At 43.4% G+C, this 21,944-nt stretch overlaps 3 protein-coding genes across 5 annotated transcripts; all 3 read right to left on the bottom strand.

The window, feature by feature from the left end:
* Positions 1 to 168: 168 nt before the first annotated feature.
* Positions 169 to 9,910, bottom strand: srp68 (signal recognition particle 68). The gene is made up of 16 exons (XM_037472497.2): positions 9,683 to 9,910; positions 9,178 to 9,244; positions 8,668 to 8,781; positions 7,055 to 7,250; positions 6,732 to 6,814; positions 6,529 to 6,638; positions 6,167 to 6,246; positions 5,758 to 5,898; positions 3,588 to 3,686; positions 3,433 to 3,497; positions 3,058 to 3,211; positions 2,663 to 2,757; positions 2,407 to 2,536; positions 2,232 to 2,307; positions 2,051 to 2,103; positions 169 to 1,688 (listed from the first exon to the last, which is right to left on the bottom strand). Exons 1-16 carry the CDS (start codon positions 9,768 to 9,770, stop codon positions 1,461 to 1,463), a joined length of 1,779 nt encoding a protein of 592 aa, XP_037328394.2. The 5' UTR covers positions 9,771 to 9,910; the 3' UTR covers positions 169 to 1,460.
* A 32-nt stretch (positions 9,911 to 9,942) lies between these two features.
* On the bottom strand, positions 9,943 to 14,576 carry polg2 (polymerase (DNA directed), gamma 2, accessory subunit). Of its 3 annotated transcripts, XM_037472498.2 has the most exons (9): positions 14,235 to 14,576; positions 13,683 to 14,125; positions 12,951 to 13,056; positions 12,403 to 12,508; positions 11,801 to 11,986; positions 11,381 to 11,518; positions 11,183 to 11,263; positions 10,923 to 11,023; positions 9,948 to 10,820 (listed from the first exon to the last, which is right to left on the bottom strand). In XM_037472498.2, exons 2-9 carry the CDS (start codon positions 14,029 to 14,031, stop codon positions 10,655 to 10,657), a joined length of 1,233 nt encoding a protein of 410 aa, XP_037328395.2. In that variant the 5' UTR covers positions 14,032 to 14,125; positions 14,235 to 14,576; the 3' UTR covers positions 9,948 to 10,654. The 3 variants fall into 3 exon arrangements, with proteins under 3 accessions (XP_062420423.1, XP_037328395.2, XP_062420424.1); XM_062564439.1 differs by having other exon boundaries at positions 9,943 to 10,820; positions 13,683 to 14,576; XM_062564440.1 differs by having other exon boundaries at positions 10,655 to 10,820; positions 12,403 to 12,503; positions 12,955 to 13,056; positions 13,683 to 14,576.
* Positions 14,577 to 15,180: 604 nt separating this feature from the next.
* On the bottom strand, positions 15,181 to 21,776 carry LOC119218238 (probable ATP-dependent RNA helicase DDX5). Its single transcript, XM_037472519.2, has 13 exons — positions 21,578 to 21,776; positions 20,903 to 21,089; positions 20,714 to 20,810; positions 20,455 to 20,588; positions 20,075 to 20,140; positions 19,743 to 19,884; positions 19,464 to 19,624; positions 18,976 to 19,148; positions 18,270 to 18,380; positions 18,062 to 18,123; positions 17,903 to 17,962; positions 16,196 to 16,417; positions 15,181 to 15,959 (listed from the first exon to the last, which is right to left on the bottom strand). The coding sequence occupies exons 1-13, from the start codon at positions 21,616 to 21,618 to the stop codon at positions 15,514 to 15,516; spliced, it is 1,902 nt and encodes a 633-aa protein (XP_037328416.2). The 5' UTR covers positions 21,619 to 21,776; the 3' UTR covers positions 15,181 to 15,513.
* Between the last annotated feature and the right edge of the window lie 168 nt (positions 21,777 to 21,944).

Raw genomic sequence — 21,944 nt, 5'->3', positions numbered from 1 at the left:
ACATTGCGGTTAAGGGATTTGAAAGAGTAATTCTAACAAAAATGACAGATCACGTGACAACAAAAGCCATGTTTCCTCTTCTTTCATGATCCCTTTTTGAATCACACTAAAGTAAGATGAAATTCATTTCAAGGAAACAAATGACCATTAAGATACTCAACAGATCAGTCTGGTGAAAATCTATTTTAATCATACTTCTGGAAATGAGCTCAAATTATACATTTCCATCAATTCATTTCTCTTTCCACTTATGGATCCAACAAATATTTATTATAACAGTTTATATTCCAGGTCAATTCAAAGTAAAGAGCTGGAACACCAGCACTTCCATCTTAATTATTTAAACAAAAAAACACTGAAAAAACCCAAAACAAAACCAAAGACATTAATAGAAATGAGTACGCAACGTAGTTAAATGTTCCAAGTGAGACACTGAACTGATCCTCTAGCTCATGTTTAGCCAGCCTTCAGGATCCAATGAAATGAGAAGCTTTGATGTAGATACAAAGACAAACAACATCCCACCGAAGGTTTCCATAGGTACAGAATATCTATTGAGATGTCACCGTGGATAAAAACACAATGAGTCGATGAGGAGTCCTACTCATGACAAACTCCCTGCATTCAATAATGTCGACTGCTGGCCTACAACATAGATTCTGCTGAAATAAAAACGTCTAAAAAAGACAAGATGCATTGATTAGTGTGAAGAGCTGGAACCATACAGCCCACAAGGAGCCCGCCCTTCAGTGAAGGGTGTTAAAAACTGGGCGGGTCCAAGCAGTTGGACGCTTATCTAACATAACGGCACTTTTAGTGCCTGATGTCTTACAGGACGACATATTCATTATGACCCGTGTAAGTTGTAACTGACAAATAAAAATAAAACCCTATGGTGGCGGAGGGAAGAATTGGATCTCAGCAGAAACCTTCTGAGAAACTGGGATAATACCTTCACAGAATATGGTGTTCCATAAGCACTACTTGGTTTGTTTTTAAGCTAAAGTAGTTGCATGAACAAAACTGTTTAATGTAAAAAATAAAAATAAAAAAAAGATGCTGAAAGACTAGACATAATTACATGAAGGCGCTTACATGACAAAAGAAAAAACACTACTAATGATGCCAACCAGCATGGTTACCTGTAAAACCTGATGGAAAGACGCCTCCATAGCTCGAGTGAAGGAGGAAGCCCGCACGCATGCTAGGAACCCATGAAGCCTGATGTTTGTACTAAAGGTGAACTTGCAGGTGAACGTGGGTCATATTGCTACTCAAAGCTAATCAGATCCCTTCCATGTCTTCTTCAGGGGTGCAAACTCCCGCTGTCATGCACTTAGGCGCCACAGCAGCAGTAAAAAAAGCAAACAAAGTAATTTAAAATTATTCTAATTAACAACTGAGCCTTATTTTGGTTGTTTTTGATGGACTTTGTTGAATCCTAAGCCTGGGTGTTGGATTTAGCTGCCAAAGCCAAAGATACCCTTGATGTAGCCGGTGAGACCACCCTTGCCCTTCTGCTCCACCTTGTCATCTAGCGGTGGGAAGGCCACATGGTTGAGAGCTAGGTCAAAAAACAGGGGCTTGCAGGGAATTGGCTGGAAGTCGGGAGGAAACTGGACCAAATTGGGCTGCTTTCCCACCAGGGCCGGTTCCAGGCGGAAAGTCTCCAGGCGGTTGCAGAGGGGCTGCATGAAGGAGAAGAAGTGCACACTTTGAGCAATAAATCAGTTATCCAGCATAGCGGCTCACTGCACCAAACACAGAGCCTTGCTGTACCGAATTTGCATCGTTCAGGGCAGAGAGGAGGAGTGGCTTATAGTCGTGGAAAGCATTTTCTACTTATCGGCTTATGCCAAAATAACTACAGATATATGCTCAATGGTCAAAAGTGTTAATTCACGTTTAAAGTGAGAGAATTACTTTTTACATACTCGTTTTGAGCTCAGATCTAGTAAAAATTATACCAATACCAGTCCAAATTTTGGACAAACTTGAAAATGCACGCTTTTATCACATTTTGGAGTTTCTCTTGATTGTGTCGTCTTACCGTGTTGTCTTTGACCTGCTGCTGAGAAGGAACTTCAGCAGAGTCATCAGTGTCTGAAACACAAACACATTTCTGAAGGCTGGTACTCCAAATGAGTCAGAACAAGGTCGGACCCAGTGGGTCATATGACAACCACAAATGAGTAGGCTAAAAAAAACTGGATGCAAAAATGGGCTCTCACCTAAGATAGCAGCAGCTTGAAGAGAGTATTTCTCAGCGTTGACCTCAGCAATGAGGTCCTGGACATCAGGGAGATCCTGCAGAAACCGAGACAACAGATGCGTGAGCGACCTCGTCGTGAAGATTTATGAATTGAGGAACTGAGATTGCTTGTTTTCTTTGTTAATACCACCAACCTTGAGGCTGTTGTTGAGATTCTTTGTCTTGGACTGGACCTCCTTGGCATATTTCAGCACCCTCTCATAGAGCACCAATGCCTCACTCCACTTCTTCACCAGCACATACGACTGAGCTATGAAGAAACACCTGTGAGGGGACAAAGGCATCAACAACACACGTATGGAAAGTGCCAACCAAGAGACATGAACACGGGGGGACAGCAACTGCAAGAGAAATACATGGCGGTCTCTGAGACTGCCGAGTTAAACAGACCTATTGGCCTTGTAGACCAGCGTCTTGAGGGACACCTCCTTCTGGAAGCTGTGGTCATCCTCCAGGCCCTGCAGGGTGGAGAGCTCAGCCAGACTCTGGAGAGACGGGCCGATAGCGGAAGGTCAGTTGGGCAATGGGGGAAATAGAGAAAGAGTTAACACTGAGAAGAAAGTGGCAAACATCGTATCATGTTGACAAAACCGTTTAACAAACAGTCACAGATACCGAGAGTAGCCAGGAAACTTACTAAAATATATACTGCTATTTTGGACAATTAATGTATTTAAAAAGGCAGCACCCTTTGTTTTTTAACCACGTTTCTTTCTATTATTTTGAGTATACGCAAAAGCTTCCGATTCAAACTCTCAGACTGTATTGAATGTCCAGAAGTGAACCTGCAGGATGATGTCGTAGAGGCGGATAAGATCCTGGGGACGAGGCCCTCTCTTGCTCTCGTCGGCATCAGGCTCCTTCAGTTTGGCCTGCAGAGTACGGGCCATGCTCTCATTCCTCTTCACCAGCGTACACAGCTTGATGTAAGTCAGGTAACTGCAAGGCGAGACCGACGGGAAGTTAATTATTCGCTTATTAAGGATGTTATTGTAAGTATCTGTACTTCGGCTTGGCTATTTTTACTGTGTGTTTTTTTGCAATGGATGACAGACAAAAGGAATATCTTTGGAGCGGGAAGGCAAAAATCAATGTTTCTGGGCCAACAACAATCAAACCAGGTTCAGCCCAATTTATGTTTTAAGAGCATTTTATTTTACCTGTGCAGGAACTGCAGGTTGGACACCTTGCTGTTGTCAGTGTCAGTGCTCCTCTCTCGCTGCTTCTACAAAAACGAGCAATAATTCAATTAAGTAGGTAGAACCGCCCCCCGGCACACATTTTAGTTTGTTTGTTTTAAGCTGCAGTATCTTACCATCTCGCTCTTGAGTTCCTCTTTCACAGCCTGGATAGTGTCTCTGCACTCGGCCAGCAGGGTCTCATAAAGATGCTCTTTGGTCTCCTCGTTAGCCGTCTGATCAGAATAGAGAACATAGTGGCTGTGAATGAATGATTGTCAACACTTCCTGCTTCTTGGTATAATTAGAATATTGCCTTGACATTCAAATGAATTTACTATGAAAACACATGCAGAAAATGCTGGTGGGCTTCAAGTAATACCAGTAGGTGTATTCCAATCCCCAAACTAAAAACATGTATGGGGCAATCAGAATCTTTTATTAAGCCGTGGTGAAAGGACTAGAGATTTGAGGTAGAACAATAAGTCTTGGTTCCACAGAGAAGGGAACAATCTTTGTACACAGCTTTTATATATGTGTAGTGAATTATTTATATAAATATATATTTTATACTTCAAAATTGATTTGAAATTGACAAATGGTGGTCGAAAGGAAGGGACTTTGGCACTTTATCCCAAATGTTACAAATGAAAAAGGATAAACGTAAATTCTTAAAGGATTAATTATATAGACTAACTACATATGAACTCTGACTCTAATACTAACTTCCACCTGATTAAAATCAACTGTTGCGAACACAACTATTCAAACTATTTAGAAGTTGTAGTTGTTCCATGCTAAGAGCAACAGTTTGAGCAAAGACGTGAACCAGGCCGCCGGGGGGAAAGGCAGAAGGCATGTGGCTCGGCAGGCTGGAGGTACATTCCTGCACATTACTCATCTGCTGTCATCTCTGGAGTTTCAGGGTTTAAATCTTTGCAGGGCTGGTTTTCACCTCCACGTTCTTTCATCGACACACTCGCACAATAGGCCTGTGTTTCTCTACAACAGTCACGATTGTACAATACGTCAACTAGACATGTTCACACGGCGAACTGTAAGACAATGATGCCATGCTGATACAGCGTCATTATTTATATTTAAGCTCGAGTAAAAATTGTTTGATCCTTTTTGGGTGACATTGTCACTTACTCACCCTCAAAAAAAAAAAAAAGGTGGACGTCAATTTTTTTTACGAGAACATTCCTTGCAGTGATAACACACAGATCGTAGGGCCGCTCTCATCCACCCAGAAGGCTGATGATTCTTAGAACCACTCACTCGTGTTAACACCCTGGCTACGCCTAGCGGGACCGGCTCAACCCGTCGAGCATCCTCTCCCGGATAAACCGATTAGAGTAGGGAGCCAGTGTCTCCCCTACGTTTACAACTTCATTTTTTTTAATTGCACACTTTTTCAGGAGTGGGCGGAGCTCCATCACTGGGACTGGTGTACGGCCCAATATGGCGTTTCCTGTCCCCAGTTGCTGGTGTGAAATTCTCTCAACTTTCTATTAGGCAATTTAGGAGAAGTGGCCCCCCCAAGACATTCATTCGGTCACTCATGGATAGTTCATGAGGACTTTAATTTTTGTAGTTAATAAGGACTTCATTTGAAAAAAGTAAACTGCTATAATTCAACATCAAAGCAATCCATCGGCAGCCACTATCGGCTCGACAATGGACGGCAACGTGCGAGTCCCAGGGGGGGGGGGGGGTCGCGTATTCATGTGTGGGCTGAAATGCACAGAATGCAGTCGCGCTACGAGAGAGGCTGCATGCCAAAGAGCGGAGTGGATGAAGGTGTGACGGATATGTCTGCAGACCGTGCCTTCAGCCTTGAGAGGACAAAAGGAGCCGTGGTGGCAGGTATGGCTTGAGAGACTGTAAAGAGGAGAGGGCCACCTACTGAAGGTCTAGGGAACTGCGTAGACTGTTGGAGGTGTTCTTCTAAAACTTACGGCATATGCCCACTTTGAGACGTTTCAAAAAAATGATTTGCTTCATACATTTTATGCAACCTGTAAATTAGCTTCATCCATCTTAATTGGGCTGCTGTGATAATGTATAAAGCTAGCAACCCTTTTGCAGCCACAGAGAGGCACTTAGCGAATAGCTCATCCCAGAATCCCATAGGTGGATAGGTTAACACTGCACTATTGTTTTCTGGCGTGTACGGTCCAGTCATATTTTGAGAACCATTTGAACCCTTTCATCATTTGACAATATTAAGAGCTGCTAAGAAGGGCTTCAACAGCAGGGCGGTTTATTTTCATACCCACCAAAGCAGCAACTTAATATACTGACCTGAGCGATAGCGGCTTCATTGTCAGCCAGACCCAACAGGAAGATGCGGGCCTTGTCGATCTTCACGGGCACCGTCCGCCCTCGCCACTCCACCTCGCTCATGGTGGCCGCCTGCTTGGTTCTTGCCTGAGTGATCAGAGCCTGAGGGAAAAAAACATTTCGGAAACATTTTTACAAGACACAAGATTGTCTGATCCACAAAATATTTTACGATTAGGTCATTTAAAAAAAAAAAAATTCTTTCAATATTGTTTAAAATTAAACACACTTTTTTCTTCTAATAAAGACTTAAGTTGAGGAGCAAATGTGTGTGTTGGCCGGACCTTGACCTGATATTAGTACATCACTAATACAAAAAAACATAACTGACACGAGAGAATAAACTAATGTTCAACTCCTGTTTGTTCACCTCCAGTTTCTCTGCCATCATGCCTCCTCCTCCTCCAGTCAGTCTCATCTGCATCAAGTCATTGATGGCGTTCTGGTCGCCTACAAGAAGACAGAAAATAGATCATTTTTTTCGGGTCAGGGGATGTCACATCGTGTATAGACTGTAAGGCCTTCTGAGGCTGTCATTTACAAAATGAAATTAGTTGAATCCAGTTATATTGTGTGTTTGTTGGAAAGGGGGAGCAATGTGAGCTTTGGCAAATGTCAAGTTTGGAATCAGTCTCTGGATTCCTAAAAAAAGCCTATGACAGGTGTCAGTCATGTTGAGGGATCAGTTCGTCTCCGTACGAGTGCATGTCTCCGTAGGAGTGTGTGACTCACCAATGTTATAAGCACAGTAGCGGATGTTAGGCGATATCTCATCTACACGCTGGCGATACAGAAGAGCCAGCTCCTCTGTGAAAGCACTGGCCAGCTTCTCATAGATGGTCCTACGAGAACGAAATGGGGTTGTTTAGATTTTCCCAAATGTCACACCAATTCAAACATGGCAAACGGCCAATGTGAGGAGAATATTAACTCACTTGCACTTGTTGAAGGCCTCCATGGCAAGTTTCCACTCCTGCAGTTCAAACTCCACCATACCAGTGAGGTATGCGGTGTAGGCCTGAAAACACAAGCCATTATTGGTGGCTGTTGTGAGGATAATGTGATGGTTGCTCACTGAATCACAACTTTAAATGATACATTATATGGACCTTGTACAGAGACAATAGGCCAATGTGATGTAAGTTAAAGGCACTTTTAGACAGGCGAGGGATGGGGCTGCAATCTCACAGCGTACATACACGCCTTATTCTTTACACATATGCTTAAAGCAGGTCGAAGGCAGCTTTGTATTGTGTACCTGCGCCTCAAGTTTGGTCTTGGCATCAACGCGGGGGCTCTCACAGAGCTTCTCCAGTTTCTCGCTGTGCTTGGCAGCCTTGCGTAGTCGTGCCAGCAGGTGGAAGCGCTTACGTGGCTCTGTGTTAGCCTCCTGCTTCAGCTGCATGGCGTAGCTCCACGCACGCTCGGCCTCCATTAAAACCAGCAACAGATACCTGAAGAAGGGAAGGTCGATGCATTAGTTCCTTGGACAAAGTCAGTCAGCCATTTATCTTGAGCAATTACATTCTCTAAAAAAAGTTGACTTTAAGTTGCTTAACAGTGAGGTGTACCAAACTAACAGTGCTTAACAGTGAGGTGTACCGATCTATGTAGATCAGCTATTCTCTTCCACTTGACCACACTCATGAGACACTTTATTATTAGGTACACCTGTAAAATTGGTTAACACAAATTGCTAATCAGCCTGCACGCAACTCAATGCATTTAGGCATGTAGACGTGGTCCAGACAACTCGCTGGAGCTCAAACTGAGCAACAGAACGAGGGAAGAAGGGGAATTTAAGTGACTTTGAACATGGCATGGTTGATGTTGATCTACTGGGATTGTCACACACAACCATCTCTAGGGTTTTAAGAGAATTGTCCAAAAAAAGAGGAAATATATCCCTCGTTACAACAAAGAAATGCAGAGGTGGAACCATGAAGCTGGGCTACAGCAGCAGAACACCACCCCGGGCGCCACTCCTGTCAGCTGGGAACAGGAAAATTAGTAAACAATTTGCTTAGGCCCACCAAAATTGGGCAATAAGAGAGTAGAAAAAAAGTTGCCTAGTCTGAAGAGTCTTGATTTCAGCTGTGACATTCAGATGATCGGGTCAGAATTTGGCGTAAACAACATGAGAGCATGGATCCATCCTTGCTTCACCTCAATGGTTCAGGCTGCTGCTATTGGTGGTGTAATGGTGTGGGGGATATTTTCGTGGGGCACTTTAGTCCCTTAGTACCACTTAAACATGGTTTAAATGCTGCAGCCTACTATTGTTGCTGACCTTGGTCATCACTTTATGACCACAGTGCACCATCTTCTGAGGCTACTTCAAGCAGGTTAACGCACCATGTCACAAAGCTCATATCACCTCAAACTGGTTTCTTGAACATGACAATGAGTTCACTGTACTCCAATGGCCTCCCGTCACCAGATCTCAATGCAATGTGGTGAAAGATTTGCATCATTAGATGTGCAGACGACAAATCTGCAGCAACAGCGTGATGCCATCAGGTCAATATGGAGCAAAACTCTGAGGGATGTTTCCACCACCGTGTTGAAAGTGTTCAAAATGGTTCTGAAGGCCAAAGGGGGGCCAATCTTTTACTAGCAAATTGTTCATGACAAAGTTTCAAATATAACATTTGAAGACAAGCATCTTAGCTATGTTAGCTAAAAGCATTCCCTCAGATGCAGTAACACAGAATAGGTTTTCAAAATGGAAATTGCAGATGTGCAACCAGAAGTGGGCTTTAATTTACAGAAGGTCAAAAACCTGTTATGTAAATAACAAGCCGGACAAACTCCTGAATGATGTAAAACGACCTGCACATGAATGTCAGGCTCAGTCTTTCCATTCCTTACCTGCTGTCAGAGAGAATTTCGGCAGTTATTTTTTTCCCAATGAACTTGTGTCGGTTGCCCATCCTGAAACCAAGAGTCTTTCGCAGACGACGCAGTCTACGGGAGCAGTAACCCCTGCACAAAGAGAAAGTATTTTCCATTAAACTAATCATTTTTTTCCACCACACAGGAAATTTGCACATATTACAATTCCAGAGAGATGCTGAAATCGCATAAGATTTGGTATTTTCATTCTTAATTTGATAACGAGCAAGTAGCAGACAGCAAACAATCAAACCTGTGTGTTTGACTGCATTAGGCTGTAGATGGTGGAAGTGTAGTTAATGCATTGGTGTTAAGAGGCACGTGATCCATATGGTAGCAGACAATTCCATGTCAACAGTTTTTGATCTCCAAAATATCTGTGGCAGCAATGCAGTACTCGACATTTCCCCACAGACATCCATCGATACAAATACGGCCCAAACTAAACGTTATCACGGGGGGGGGGGGGGGTTGTGCTCAGCTCACCGGTATCTCTGGTAGTCTCCGTGTCTGAGACCATGCTGCTGCTGGGACTCCTTGATTATTTGCAAAACTGCGAATCAATGTTAAGGGACAACTTTATCTTCATCATCACACACGGTAATCTATTTGTCATTCATATTCAAGTCTGCGTGTTACAACAACGCAAGCAGTGGGCTTATAGACCCAGAAAGGCGGTGATAATTTTGTGTAAACGGCAACGTAAGTTACGTTAGCTGCTAATAAAACTCAAGAGCATTCTTGGTTTGTTTGCCACCATCGGAATCGTAAAACAGTTCGTAAAAAAGTTCGAGACATTTCAAGTTAAAACAGCTTTTCCGAAGAGCCACTGACAAGAGCGCTCCAGTATGACACGTAGCCCAATAACGCTAGCTGACGTTATAGTAATACCAAGCTAGCTAGTGAGCGACCGTTGGCTTCAGAGCTTGAAACAGGTAAAACTGCAGCAAAGCCAAAATTGCGGCTGCAAGTCTAGTCCTGTGAAGGATACTCTCGAGTCCAAGTCCTCCATCCGAAGAATTTTCTTTGTTTTCCTCCATGGGGGACAATTTAGCGTCGTTTTGCTTGTCTGAGGCCATATCTAAATGCTAACAGCTAACGGCGCATACACATGCTCAGTAAACTAGAAGCACGGACCAGTGACGGCGGTGGGAGGGACCAAGGGGGATGGTCAACTCTCGCGAGATTTAGCGGATAGTCCATGGCGTGTTGCGAGCAATAAACTGCGATCGATCATTTTTGATAGAAGCATAAATATTGCCGGCTGCCACTGAAATAACAAAATCCCAACAATATATTACACAGAATAGAGCTATAATAATTAACATATCCATCATGACAAACATCTCAGTCACAACGAATAACACAAAAGGAAAATAACTGTCTGGTGTGAATACAGATTAATATTAAATTTAAAGTCCCAGTTGCACAGTTCAAATATATTTATAAGTGAAATAGGATGAATCATGTAGTTTGCTTGAAAGCTCATGAATCACTACGAAACAGACCTTGAAGCAGTCATGAATGATCTTTGACCCTCAAGAGGAACATAATATACGAAACCTAACGGGAAGCCCCATAGAGCATAACAAACCGAAAAACAAAAATATAATATTTAAGAGGCACGGTATATTTGAATAGAATGTGAGACAGAAAAATGAGAAAACCCTGATCGCAATCCACCTGTAACTACGCAAATACCATTCTGTTCAATTCTGACAGTGAAACTTATCCACCTCCTTGCCCTGAGGGAGACTGTAGGGTGAGTGGGACACTCCAAGTCACAACCAATTCAAAACTGGGGGTACATACCCCACATTTGAGTCCACATAAACATTAAGCAAAATGTGCACATATTCTTTTCAAATGTCACAAAATGGTTTCTTAGCCTTTTAAAAATGTTCAGAATGCCCACAAAGACTCATTTCCACTAAAAGCCATGAAGACAAAACAGAAAGTCCGTTCACAATTTATCGGCAGCAGAAATGTATCTGGAGAGAAAGTTCTTGATCTCAGAGATGTGCTTGGTCTCCCTGATGGTGGTGTCTCTGCTGCGAACTTGAAGGAGGCCACTCTCCAGCGTGTTCTCACTGACCACCACAGCGAACAGCACTCCCATCTCATCATACCTGCAACGCATCGACACAGTGACACACGTCAGTCCACGGCAAGAGATGATTTGCTTCTAATGAGGAACTTTGCTTACATTGCAACACTGAATTATACTTTACTTTGCGTTCAGCTGCTCCATTGACGTTGGCAGAGTTTCGAGATACCCAGGCCACGCAGAGATCTTAGCCTCCATGAACTCCTGCTGCAGCCCTTCACAGACCTACAAAGTAATCAAATACTATTTAATCTACTTGCACTACCACCTACTGATTATAATCAGTCAACTGAAATAGCTTTTTTTTAGATATGTATTCAGGGGGTTGAATCAAGATTTTACAAAAATCTATTAATAAATGATGTTTACAGATGGGTTTCTTACCTGCCTCAGCTCCATATTGGCTCCCCTGCCAATGTCTAAAGCCACTTTGACCGGAGCCAACACAGGATGCAGCTTAAGGACCTGAAATCAACAGCAAACACACTTAACTGAGACTTTTGATAGATCTTCACAAAAAACAATAACAACAAAAAAAGGCAGACTGTCCAGTGAGAGAGGGGAATACAAATGGGTCAATACCTTTCTCCTCAGAAGCTTCTGGTTGCTGTCTTCTTTCTTCAGCTGCTGGAGTGAGTTGGACAAAAAGGCCATCACACCCCGGTCCATGTTCCCGGTTACCGAGACCACGTGAGGAACCGACTTACGACCATCTCGACACTGAAATTGTGTTAGGAATCGGCATGTGATCACAATGAAGAAAGGCAATAACAGAAGTGAGTAAGCACTTGTTTGTGGAATCCTGAGAACATGCCTAAAGGTTTGGGCGTGGACATTTTTCCGGAAGTATCTCTGTGATGCAGTTGAGCATTATTGGTCGATAAAGCTTGCAAACTAAAATGCTTCTACACCGTCCACATGAGTATTTGGTAATTGCAGCCTGACGGACAAGAAACTGAATGGAGACAGAGACAGTAGACACATGAAGACAGGCAGGCTGACCTGCAGTTTGGAATGGACTCCTTTGTGTGTCTGCAGCAGCTCCGTGTGTCCTCTGCTCCACAGCGTCTCCAAGGGCTCCCGTCCCCACGGGAAGCTGTACACGATCCTCACGCCGCGAGACGTCGCCTCCTCGAGTTCCTCCGCCGGGACGTCAGTACTGCTGAAGTCCGATGGAGACAGGGCAAACTGGAAAGACATGGGTTGGTCGGATTTCATGTAACTAAAGTTATATTGATGTTGTAATGATTTAAAGATACCCAAAGTCTCCTCTAAATTGTTTAACTCAAATATTTTAGTTGCACTCCTGCGACAACTGGGGAGTGTATTTTTGAGTATTAAAAATAAATATCGATCATGCAAAGTCCTAAGATTGCACTCATTTCATGTAAATATCTCATGGAAACAACCCTTTTTGTGATCCAGCTAGCGCTGCACAATACAGGCCGGTTTTATTATTATTGCATTATAGTTATATAATAATATTAACGAAAAAACACAAGAACCTTTTCTACATCCTGTTTTTTCAACCTGTAAAATGTCAACTTCTGTTCTGGTTTACATTCAGTGTTGTGAAATACTTGATTGTATCTAACAATACTCACTTTCCTCCACCACTTGAGTCTCTGTTGCGCCCAGTGATCCAGCCACTGGGAAGAGGTACGAGGAGAGCAGAACCATGTCAGTGACGTCCGGGTGACTTCAGCTGGGCTGGCAGGAACAGAACCAGGTTATGTTTGAATAAGTGCAAGAGTTTTAAGGGGTAATAGGTATTTACTCGACTCTACACCGTCACTAGATTATTTTAAAGTTATTTTTGTTGGAAATGGCCGTAAAAACAAATAGTCTATTGATACATATGAAACTTTAGAAAGTTCATAGTAATGGATCACTTAAGGATTAATGGTCAGTGCGTTGGGCATATTGCTAGCATCACATGGCTGAGGAGCGGGTTGTAAAGTCACAGATTTCTTGATTACGGTGGCCAAATGATTGCTGATTAACAGAAAATCATCAAACAACAGTGAGTTCGAAGGAGGAAAATGTATTTGCACAGGTTCCATAACTTCATATGGAGAACTTGTAGTGAGAAAATAAACTTTTTCACAAGTGAGAGTCTACACATGCAGACAAACGGTAGATGGAGCCTCACCAACCAGAACCGCCCGAGGGCAGGAAACATGGACCAAACTGGGCCAGGCCAAAGGGCAGCTTCCTGTTCACCAGATCCAACGAGGGGACAAATTGCTCCAACGCCCCTGAGAACCAACGAGTTGTAAAAGCTGTTCATTTAGCATTTAAATCATTTTTATTTTGAACTCCCGACAAAGAAGGTCATTAGGTGAAATAAAATAAAACCAAGTTGAGGATTGGTGTCATTGGTCCTGTTCCAAAGAGTGATGCTCCGTCCTTTTCTCCCTTAACTAACTTAGGTGCAATATTAGATACTAAGCTGTGGCTTATAGTATTATATCATCCAAGCTTTAGCGTACTAACCCATAGCATATATTTTATTATATTTGTATCTTATTTCTGCACTATGTTGTCTGTTGTCCATTGTCATGCACCAACCGCCAAGTCAAATTCCATGTATGTCTGACATATTATGGCAATAAACGTTTCCTGAAGATGTTGACAGGTACAAACCAAAGTACCATGGAAGTCCTAACCTTTACCCTAAATGTCATATTTGATAGGTGGAAATTTTACTAGGATAGACACAAAGGCCAATCACGTCCCTTAGAAACTACCAGCTATTTATCATTGTATCATCATGGCGGTTTCTAAGGTCGTCTATAAAATCCTTATACAGTATAGCACAAGTACGTGCACTAATCTCACAACAATCTAACCATAAACCTCTTAGCAATATGCAGCACTCTACCTTGTAGAAAGTCTGTCCTCAGAGAGCGGGACCTCTGGATGAGCGTCTCTATCTCCTGGATGAGCTGCTCCTTGCTCAGATCTTGCTTTTCGATTATGTGTTTTAGGCAGCTAGACTCAACAATCCCCAGTTTCCCCCCGCCATCTGCTGCTGTGTCCTCGCTTCTGCACAGGGTGTTGATCCCGAACACCTGAGCCGAGGACCTGGTCACCGAGTGCCACCACTGCTCTAGTAGGTTTCTCCTCAGCTCATTGCCCAGAGGCCCATAGACGCAGCTCATGCCACATTGGAACAGCTCGGTGTGAGTCTGGCCTGGTGAGACATAGTGTCTGTCCACACACAGCTGCATAAACCCGCTGACCCCATGCGGATCGTCACTTGACGATGTGCTGCGGTGTCTCCTGGAAGGCTGCAGAGCCCGTGTTTCTCTGCACAGGACGCTTCTGACACAGTAGGACAACATGATGAGGCGCTGGAGAAACGTAAATCCGTCTAATAAAGGGACTCATGGGTAAAACCTAAATGCAAACGTAAAATAAACTAATAAATTACCGTTGAGGGGTTAGCTGGGCCTTAATCGAGGAGCTAATCGTACTAGTAGTAAAAAAGTAAAGAGTTCACGTGAACTGTTTCTGATGAACACAAAAATACAAGTTCGCGCGAGGAGACATCATCATCTGCCTGTTGAGCTTTGAGAGCATATTTTCACAAGCTAACTGGCTGTATTCATGCTAATGAGTAGCGTTTCTTCTAATGCCAGAGCACACCGCGGCATTTAAAACAGAATGCACTCGCCTGTGCAGTTTGTCAGTCACACAGTTAATGTTCAACGACGATGGACGTTCAGTTTGAATCGACAGGACTTACACGTGACAGGATGACCCGGAAGTGGTCTCTACACATCCGGGTCACACGTTGTTCTGTCGCTTGCTCAGTCACGTGAAGTGACCATCCGTCGGGGAGATGTTTGTGTCATGCTTTATTAAACAAAATGTATTATAATGGCCTAAACATGTTTTTATACAACAAATGTCTTTCATTATGAAAAGCAATAACATTTTATACATTAATAGTATTAGTATTTTATTTCTGAAAGTTTTCCAGGTGAGCTCAATAAACTGAAACCAGGCCCTAAATGATTCACAAGTAAATGGACATTTGGTGTTTTCTTAAAAGTAAAAGGATCAAGATATTTTTCTGCTCATTTATTAGTTAAAAGTAAAACAAAAAAGAACATGACTTGTGTTATTTTAAGATGCTCCATAATATATTTGCATGGTGGTGCATTGAGTCTTATCTCAATATTGGTATAGTAACTCAAAGGTTAAGTTTCTTTTATCCTGCTGTCTGTACAATTTCTAAGGTGACATCAGAAGTTTTTTGAGGCCTTTGGTTTATGAATGAAATGTAACTGACTGCCATGTTCATTCGTGTGCGGAGTCACCAAGAGAACATCAGTTCTAGAATTAATTCTTAATTAAAATTAAACACATACATGCCATTTTTTGTATTTTTATTAAGGGGCCTCACACACCCTTTTATGATTCATAACATCACTTTAAAACATACTAGAAAACTGAAAACATTGTATTACCTAGTAAAAATAAATTACTGAGGAATGTTCCCAAAAAAAAGAGTCGAGGAAAAAGTGCAGCAGTCATAATTGCACTAGGAGACTTGTCTATGACTCCATTTAATGCTCTGGGTTTACTAAAGGATACCAACCCTGCTGTAAGCAAAGCAAATGTTAAACAGTAAAAATAATAAACCTGTAATATTTCAAGACTAAACCAAAATCACGTTGGTTCCATATATTGTGCGTACATCATATCTACTGTGGGAAGGGTGGTGGCATGGGGTAGGGCACCATCGGTGGTGGAGGTGGAGGCTGTTGAGCCTGCGTCGGTGGTGGCTGAGAGTTGAATGAGAATGGTGGGTGGTTCATTCCATTCTGACCAGCCCTCTGCATCGCCCCGAATTGAGGGGGTCCCTGGAAGCTCTGGTTTCCAAAGGCACCCACCTGACTCGCCGGAGCACCAAAATTACCCTGGCCGTTGCTGTAATTGTTGTTGACATAGCTACCACTCGAATTACCACCGTTACCTCCATAGCTGCCACCATTTTGATCCTTACTGCCACTGAAGTCACTCTTCTGCCCATTGCCAAACCCTCTATCACTGTCCCTGTAGCTACTACCGCCAAAGTTGCTCCTCCCACCCCCAGAATACCTATCCCGACGGTCATCCTTGTAGCCACCTCTTCCCCCCCTTCCGCGACCTGCATGATATTAAGACACAACAGAGACAAAAGGGGGGAAAAATATGTAAAGAGGTGCATGTCACTGATCAGTCAAAAATTATACAATTGAGTTTAAATGAGTCAGTCAAAAAAAAAAAAAAATCCACAGGGGGATTGCTGTTATGTCCAAGTATGAATTTTAATGACTACCAAGAACTAAAACACTGCTTGTTCCTTACAAACCATGATGAATGTCAACAAGGATCAGACTTTACCTCCTCTGTCATCTGCCATTTGGATCAGTTTGGGATTAATGGCCTGATTGGCCTCGCGGAGCACAGAGATGAGGTCACTGGCTTGTTTCATGTTGTTGGGGGTGAAGAAGGTGTAGGCTGTGCCCGTTTTTTGACTTCGGGCTGTGCGTCCAATGCGATGGATATAATCCTCGGAGGAGTTAGGGTAGTCATAATTGATGACAAATTTCACATCCTCCACATCTGTGAAAGTGTTGCAGTGTGGCAAAACAAAACATGGAGGCCACACAGGATTTTGCACACCACAACAGCCAGATCAAAGGGGAAATGTTAGCAACTGTGGAGGCCGAGGGAAGAAGATGGTCATTAGGCTGTGGGGGAAAACTTGTTAAAACAACATAAGATTGTGTATACATCTACTCCATGGGAATACTACTGTGGGAAGAGAGAAACGATGCACACTCCAATTGCTTACCATAAATCAAAAAGATCCAAACGACATTCACCCTCCCTTTTGTTAACCAAGGGAGAAAAAAAAAATGGATTTGTCTTACCATAATGGAGTATGCATTCACTAGTCCTTTCCCAATGCAGCGAAATCCCACACAAATTGTCAAGTGACATCCAGGAGCTTCTACGCAGGTGGGCCACGATATGCACTGGGGCCTCCTCAGGTGCCAATATAGGACCATTCAGGGGGTACATTTTTGCAGGTCTGTTTTTCCCAGTACACTCTCAAAAGAAGCTTGATATTAAAGGCCGCACTGCACGTCTTGCCAAGACAAAATAGACAAAGTGCTAATTTAAACAGGGCCCCCTTCAAAAAGAAAAATAGGAAAAAGAAGAAGAAAAAAAAAATAGGTAAAGGCCTAAAACATGAACCGTGTGGCCTGACCGAGCACGGGACAATTTCCCCAACCCACTTCATCAGTCTCATCAAGGCAAGATCTTCCGAGAAGCCAGTGTTCACTTGATAAAATGTCTCTCGTTGGCAGGTCTCGACATGACTTTAAAACGCAGGCGAGGGAGGAACTTTGGTTTGAGTTGTCTCACTCTTCTCACTAGATGCTCCCACTACCCCCTAAACACATGTGCCAGGTCTCGTCAATTTTCTGAGACGAATAACAGATTTCAAACTGCTCTCTCCATATCAAGGAATCCAGCACTTTGACGGGAGGAGAAAATGACTGAAAGCCCAAACAGGCTCTCAAGCACCATGCTGTGTGATACAAGCTCCGAAAAAGGTAACAATTGATCCAAATCTCAAACAAGTGACTTGCAATACAGCGCCCTCTAACACAACAGCATGCAAGGCCAAAGTCACAACATCAAGCATAGATATTTTTCCTTTTTTTTTTACGTTTGAGTTGGGATCAGCTGGATGGCGTTTTTCAGGTGAAATCCAAGGACAGAGAACAGATGTGTGTGTATTTCACGGACATATCAGAGACAAAGGCTTAGCCACACAGCCTTTTGAAGATCCCTGGCACACAAGAGCTTTCACCTCTCTAGGCCCACTGGGTGGCAAGCCAGTTGAGCACTTCCAATATGTCATCCTTCTCCCTCTCGAGGCCTGGGACTGTCATGCCTAGCGCCTGCCACAAAGACTCCACCTTAAGGTGAGAAAAACTCAGAAAATGCATAGAAAAGTTAAAGAAAGCAAACCCACTTTCTTTAAAGTAAGTGTAACACTGATAAGAAAGTGGCGATACTTGATGGCATACTGACCCAAGCCACGGGAGGCCACATCCGTAGCGATGAGGATTGGAGCTTTGCCATATCGGAACTCTGAAGGGATAGAGACAGTATTTCACTCAAATGTAGAGCAGCATTTGAAACTGGTACACAAGCCTTTTCAATCATTACGTGTGACTTATCAAATCTAACCGTTAAGGACCCAGTCCCTCTCCTGCTGGCTCTTGTCTCCATGAATTCCCATCGCTGGCCACCTGTAACAGACATATTGAACAATAAACACTATTGCAAAAACAAGTAGGAGCAGTGAGGATAATTTAACGTCGTCTGAATTACTTTTGAGATCAAAATAAGTGTAAAATAAAGAAAAGACATACTTTGAGGGGAAGAAAGTGCTTACCCATCTCTTCTCATCCTCCTTGTGATCTCATCACAACGCCTTTTGGTCTCAACAAAAATGATGGTCTTATTCTCCTTCTCACTCATTATCTCCTCCAGCAAACGGATCAGTCTAACACAAAAGAGGCATAGGAGGTTGAGAGGAAAAGTAGTTGACAAAAGACAAACAAACAAGGGAGCCAAGATCTTCCTTGTGACAGGGGCAAGCAATGCCAAGTCTGTAGCAACTCCGTGGCAGGCAGTGGCAATCGCCAGTAAATCAGTGGCAAGTCCGGGGAGGCGTCACAACAGCGAGCTCAGTGGGCGGAGCCAGATTTTCCAATAACAGCCATTGTTTGTAGGTTAGCAGCACATCTGAGCCCCCCCCCCACCCCCCCCCGTTCGCCATCTGAGAAACCTGAGCCCCCGTTCTCCCTTACTTGAACCAGATACTGCCAACTTTGATTTCAAGTGAGGGGCAAACGTTATTTAAAATGTATAAAAATGAAACAAATGAAGACCATTCATCGCCAACCCTCAACCTCCCTGCCCCGTGGATCTTCCATCACCCACCGCATTGCATTTTTGCATTTTAACTGCCACAGGTTAAAGGTTTTTGTCAAACCCTGCCATTATGTTTCTCATAATGCAAGTATCGTCATTGACTGCATTGAGATTTAATACACATCTCTTCTGACACATTAGTGAGCCAGGAATCTTCTACTCACTTGTCCTCCTTCTCCATATCATTGCAAACATCGACTATCTGAAGGATGTTGTGGTTGGCACTGAGCTGCAGTGCGCCAATGTTGATCTGGACGTAGTCCTTCAGGAAGTCCTCAGCCAGCTGGCGCACTTCCTTAGGCCAGGTGGCGCTCCACATCAGGGTCTGACGGTCTGGCTGGGGAGAACAAACGAGTCACCTTGTTTTGCAGCTTCAAAGTAAATGTCACCCTCACATTGTTAAGTCTAATATCAGTTCATCTGGGTATATTCTGTATTGATCACAGGTTGTTTGGTCAACTGAGAGTATAAAATACATTTTGTTTTCTTTGGAGAATTTTTTTCCAAACAGCTGAATATCGGTCTTTATTTAGGGACTGGGCTGAATATTAAACATGTCTTACATTGGGGGGGAGGGGGGGTACTGCAAGATTGTCTCACTGTTAATGTGAACTGTGTGCCAATTGGAGAAAAAAAAAATGACACGACATACCCGAATTTGTTCCACTATCTTGCGGATCTGCGGTTCAAAGCCCATATCCAACATGCGGTCTGCTTCATCCAGCACGAGATAGGTGCAGCGACGCAGATTAGTCTTTCCACACTCAAGGAAGTCAATGAGACGACCCGGGGTAGCAATGCAGATCTCAACACCTAAAGACATATTTAACGTTAAAAAAAACCACAACAACTGTTAAACAAATCCCCAATGGTGAAGTTGAATGAACGAAGCAATGAATTTAAATAGTGAGAATAACAAAAGTATGCATGCCTCTCTCGAGGTCTCTGATTTGGGGTCCTTTGGGGGCACCGCCGTAGATGCAGGTGCTCTTGAGACGGGATGCCCTGCCGTATTCGGCAGCCACTTGCTGCACCTGCTGAGCCAGTTCACGGGTCGGCGCCAGCACCAAGCACTAAAGAGAGACGGATACAAATGATCAAAGTCATCATTTTTCTGTATAGCGTGCGCACACACACACACACACACACACACACACACACACACACACACACATTTATAAAATAGTAATGAATAATACTTATTAGTTTCTTGTGCAATTAAGGGATTTCTCCTTCGGACAAATCATTTCTAGGTATACTTACAATTGGGCCATCTCCGTGCTCCAAGAATGGCTGATGTTGGATGTGCACAATTGCAGGCAGAAGATACTAAAGAAAGAAAATGAAGGACTGAGGTCAAGCATACACGTTAATTCATAGCGCACATGTATCAGTGTGCCAAAGAGCACGAGCTGAATCCTGGTATTCCATTCCATAGAATACCAGGATTTATTTCTTCCATTTTCTTCCATCAAATGTTAGCTACAGTATTCACATGAATATGTTCAACCAATTCCAAATGGTCTATGAACCCGTGAGAAATGTTATTTCTTAATTACCAAAAGGTAACAACAAATTCATCTTCTATGGGTTTTGGGTAGAACTGGTATGGAAAAATCCCAATGAATGAGTACTCCACTTACTGCAAGGGTTTTCCCGGAACCAGTTTGAGCAATGCCAACCATGTCTTTGCCACTCAGGGCACATGGCCACCCCTGAGACTGAATTGGAGTTGGATCAGTCCAGTTTTGTTTGACGATAACTTCCATGACGTAGCCTGCAAAAAGATGATGAGAGATTTAACTCTTCAACTTCAAAACATCTGTCAATGACACAAATAATAATAGGTAAAATAAATATATCTAGGTACATTTGTTTGGTCAAGCATTTATCTCTACTCACTTGGAAATGCAGCTTCGTGGAATTTTATAATTGGTTTGGGGAGATCTCTGCCTTTGACCGTAACTTCTTTGGTTCTTCGGTACAGTTCAACCTCTTGCTGGAATTGGGGAACACAGTCAATACACGTACTTGCAACACCACATTAATTAAAACTGATTAAAAAGAGAAACGACTAGAGGTGAATCGTACGAGGGGTCTGCGAGTTGCATCTGGATGCTCCTGGTAGAAGTTCTTTTGAAACTTTGGAAGCTCATCAAGGTTCCAGTGCTTCTTTCGCAGCTTCTCACCAGGGTTGCCAAACTTTCCTGGAGAGGGTCCGCTCCGGTTACCTCCACCACCGCCGCCACCACCAAAACGAGGAGGTCCTCCACCATACCTTGTGTAGAAGTGCATTATGCATTTAAAAAGAGAAGCATGGTCTGACACGGCGCTTGTCATTATAAAGGGTAGCACATAAACACCGTGGGGCTCTGCTTTACCTCCTGTAGGAAACATTACAGCGTAATGGCTCGTAACAAACTAAAACAATAAGACGTTCAATCGCCCTTTAATGTGCATTCCTGTGAAGAGACACCACTGCGTCACATGATAACAACATGCAAACGTGTCGTGAGCGGGTGAACGGACCACGGCACAGAGAGCCCAGCGCAAGAGTGCTTTACCTTAAGAAACCCGCGTTGCTCTTTTCAGTAAACCCCGCGGGAGTGCAGCGAAGTACCAAGAAGCGGCGATACAAACTAACGCGACAAGACAAGGGCTTTGTTTTGAGAACACGGCCATGACAGCGGGCTCGCTAGCAACAGTGTGCTAACGGCTAGCATCAGCTGTTAACAAACAAAAACCCGGGGCGGACTCCCGACTTACCCTCTATCTCTGCCACGATCTCGGTCTGAAAATCCGGGCATTCTGCAGCAGACTTACAGAGATACAAGCAGACTTTGCTGTTGTTCGTACAGCGCGTCAACGACACAGGAGATTAATCTAAGAGCTAAAGTCGGTACAGGCAAAACAAAAAGAAAATGCCGGCAGACAAAAATCTGTCAAGAGGGGCGGAAGTGAGGTCAGACCGGGCGGATAACATTGTATCAATGCGCGTCACACGGCGGTGCGTCCCTCGTACTATTTTGTGACCGCACAATATCGACGTTATTCAGTGTTGACTGCGTGTGAAAAGTAAATTCTTCTGGCACACAATGTTCGAACATCCCACTGATCTCCATCTCAATCATGT

Source organism: Pungitius pungitius, chromosome 9 (genome assembly GCF_949316345.1).
Source record: "Pungitius pungitius chromosome 9, fPunPun2.1, whole genome shotgun sequence".
Lineage (NCBI taxonomy): Eukaryota > Metazoa > Chordata > Actinopteri > Perciformes > Gasterosteidae > Pungitius > Pungitius pungitius.
Note: the sequence above shows the minus strand (reverse complement) of the source record. Positions and strands in the feature narration are given on the sequence as shown.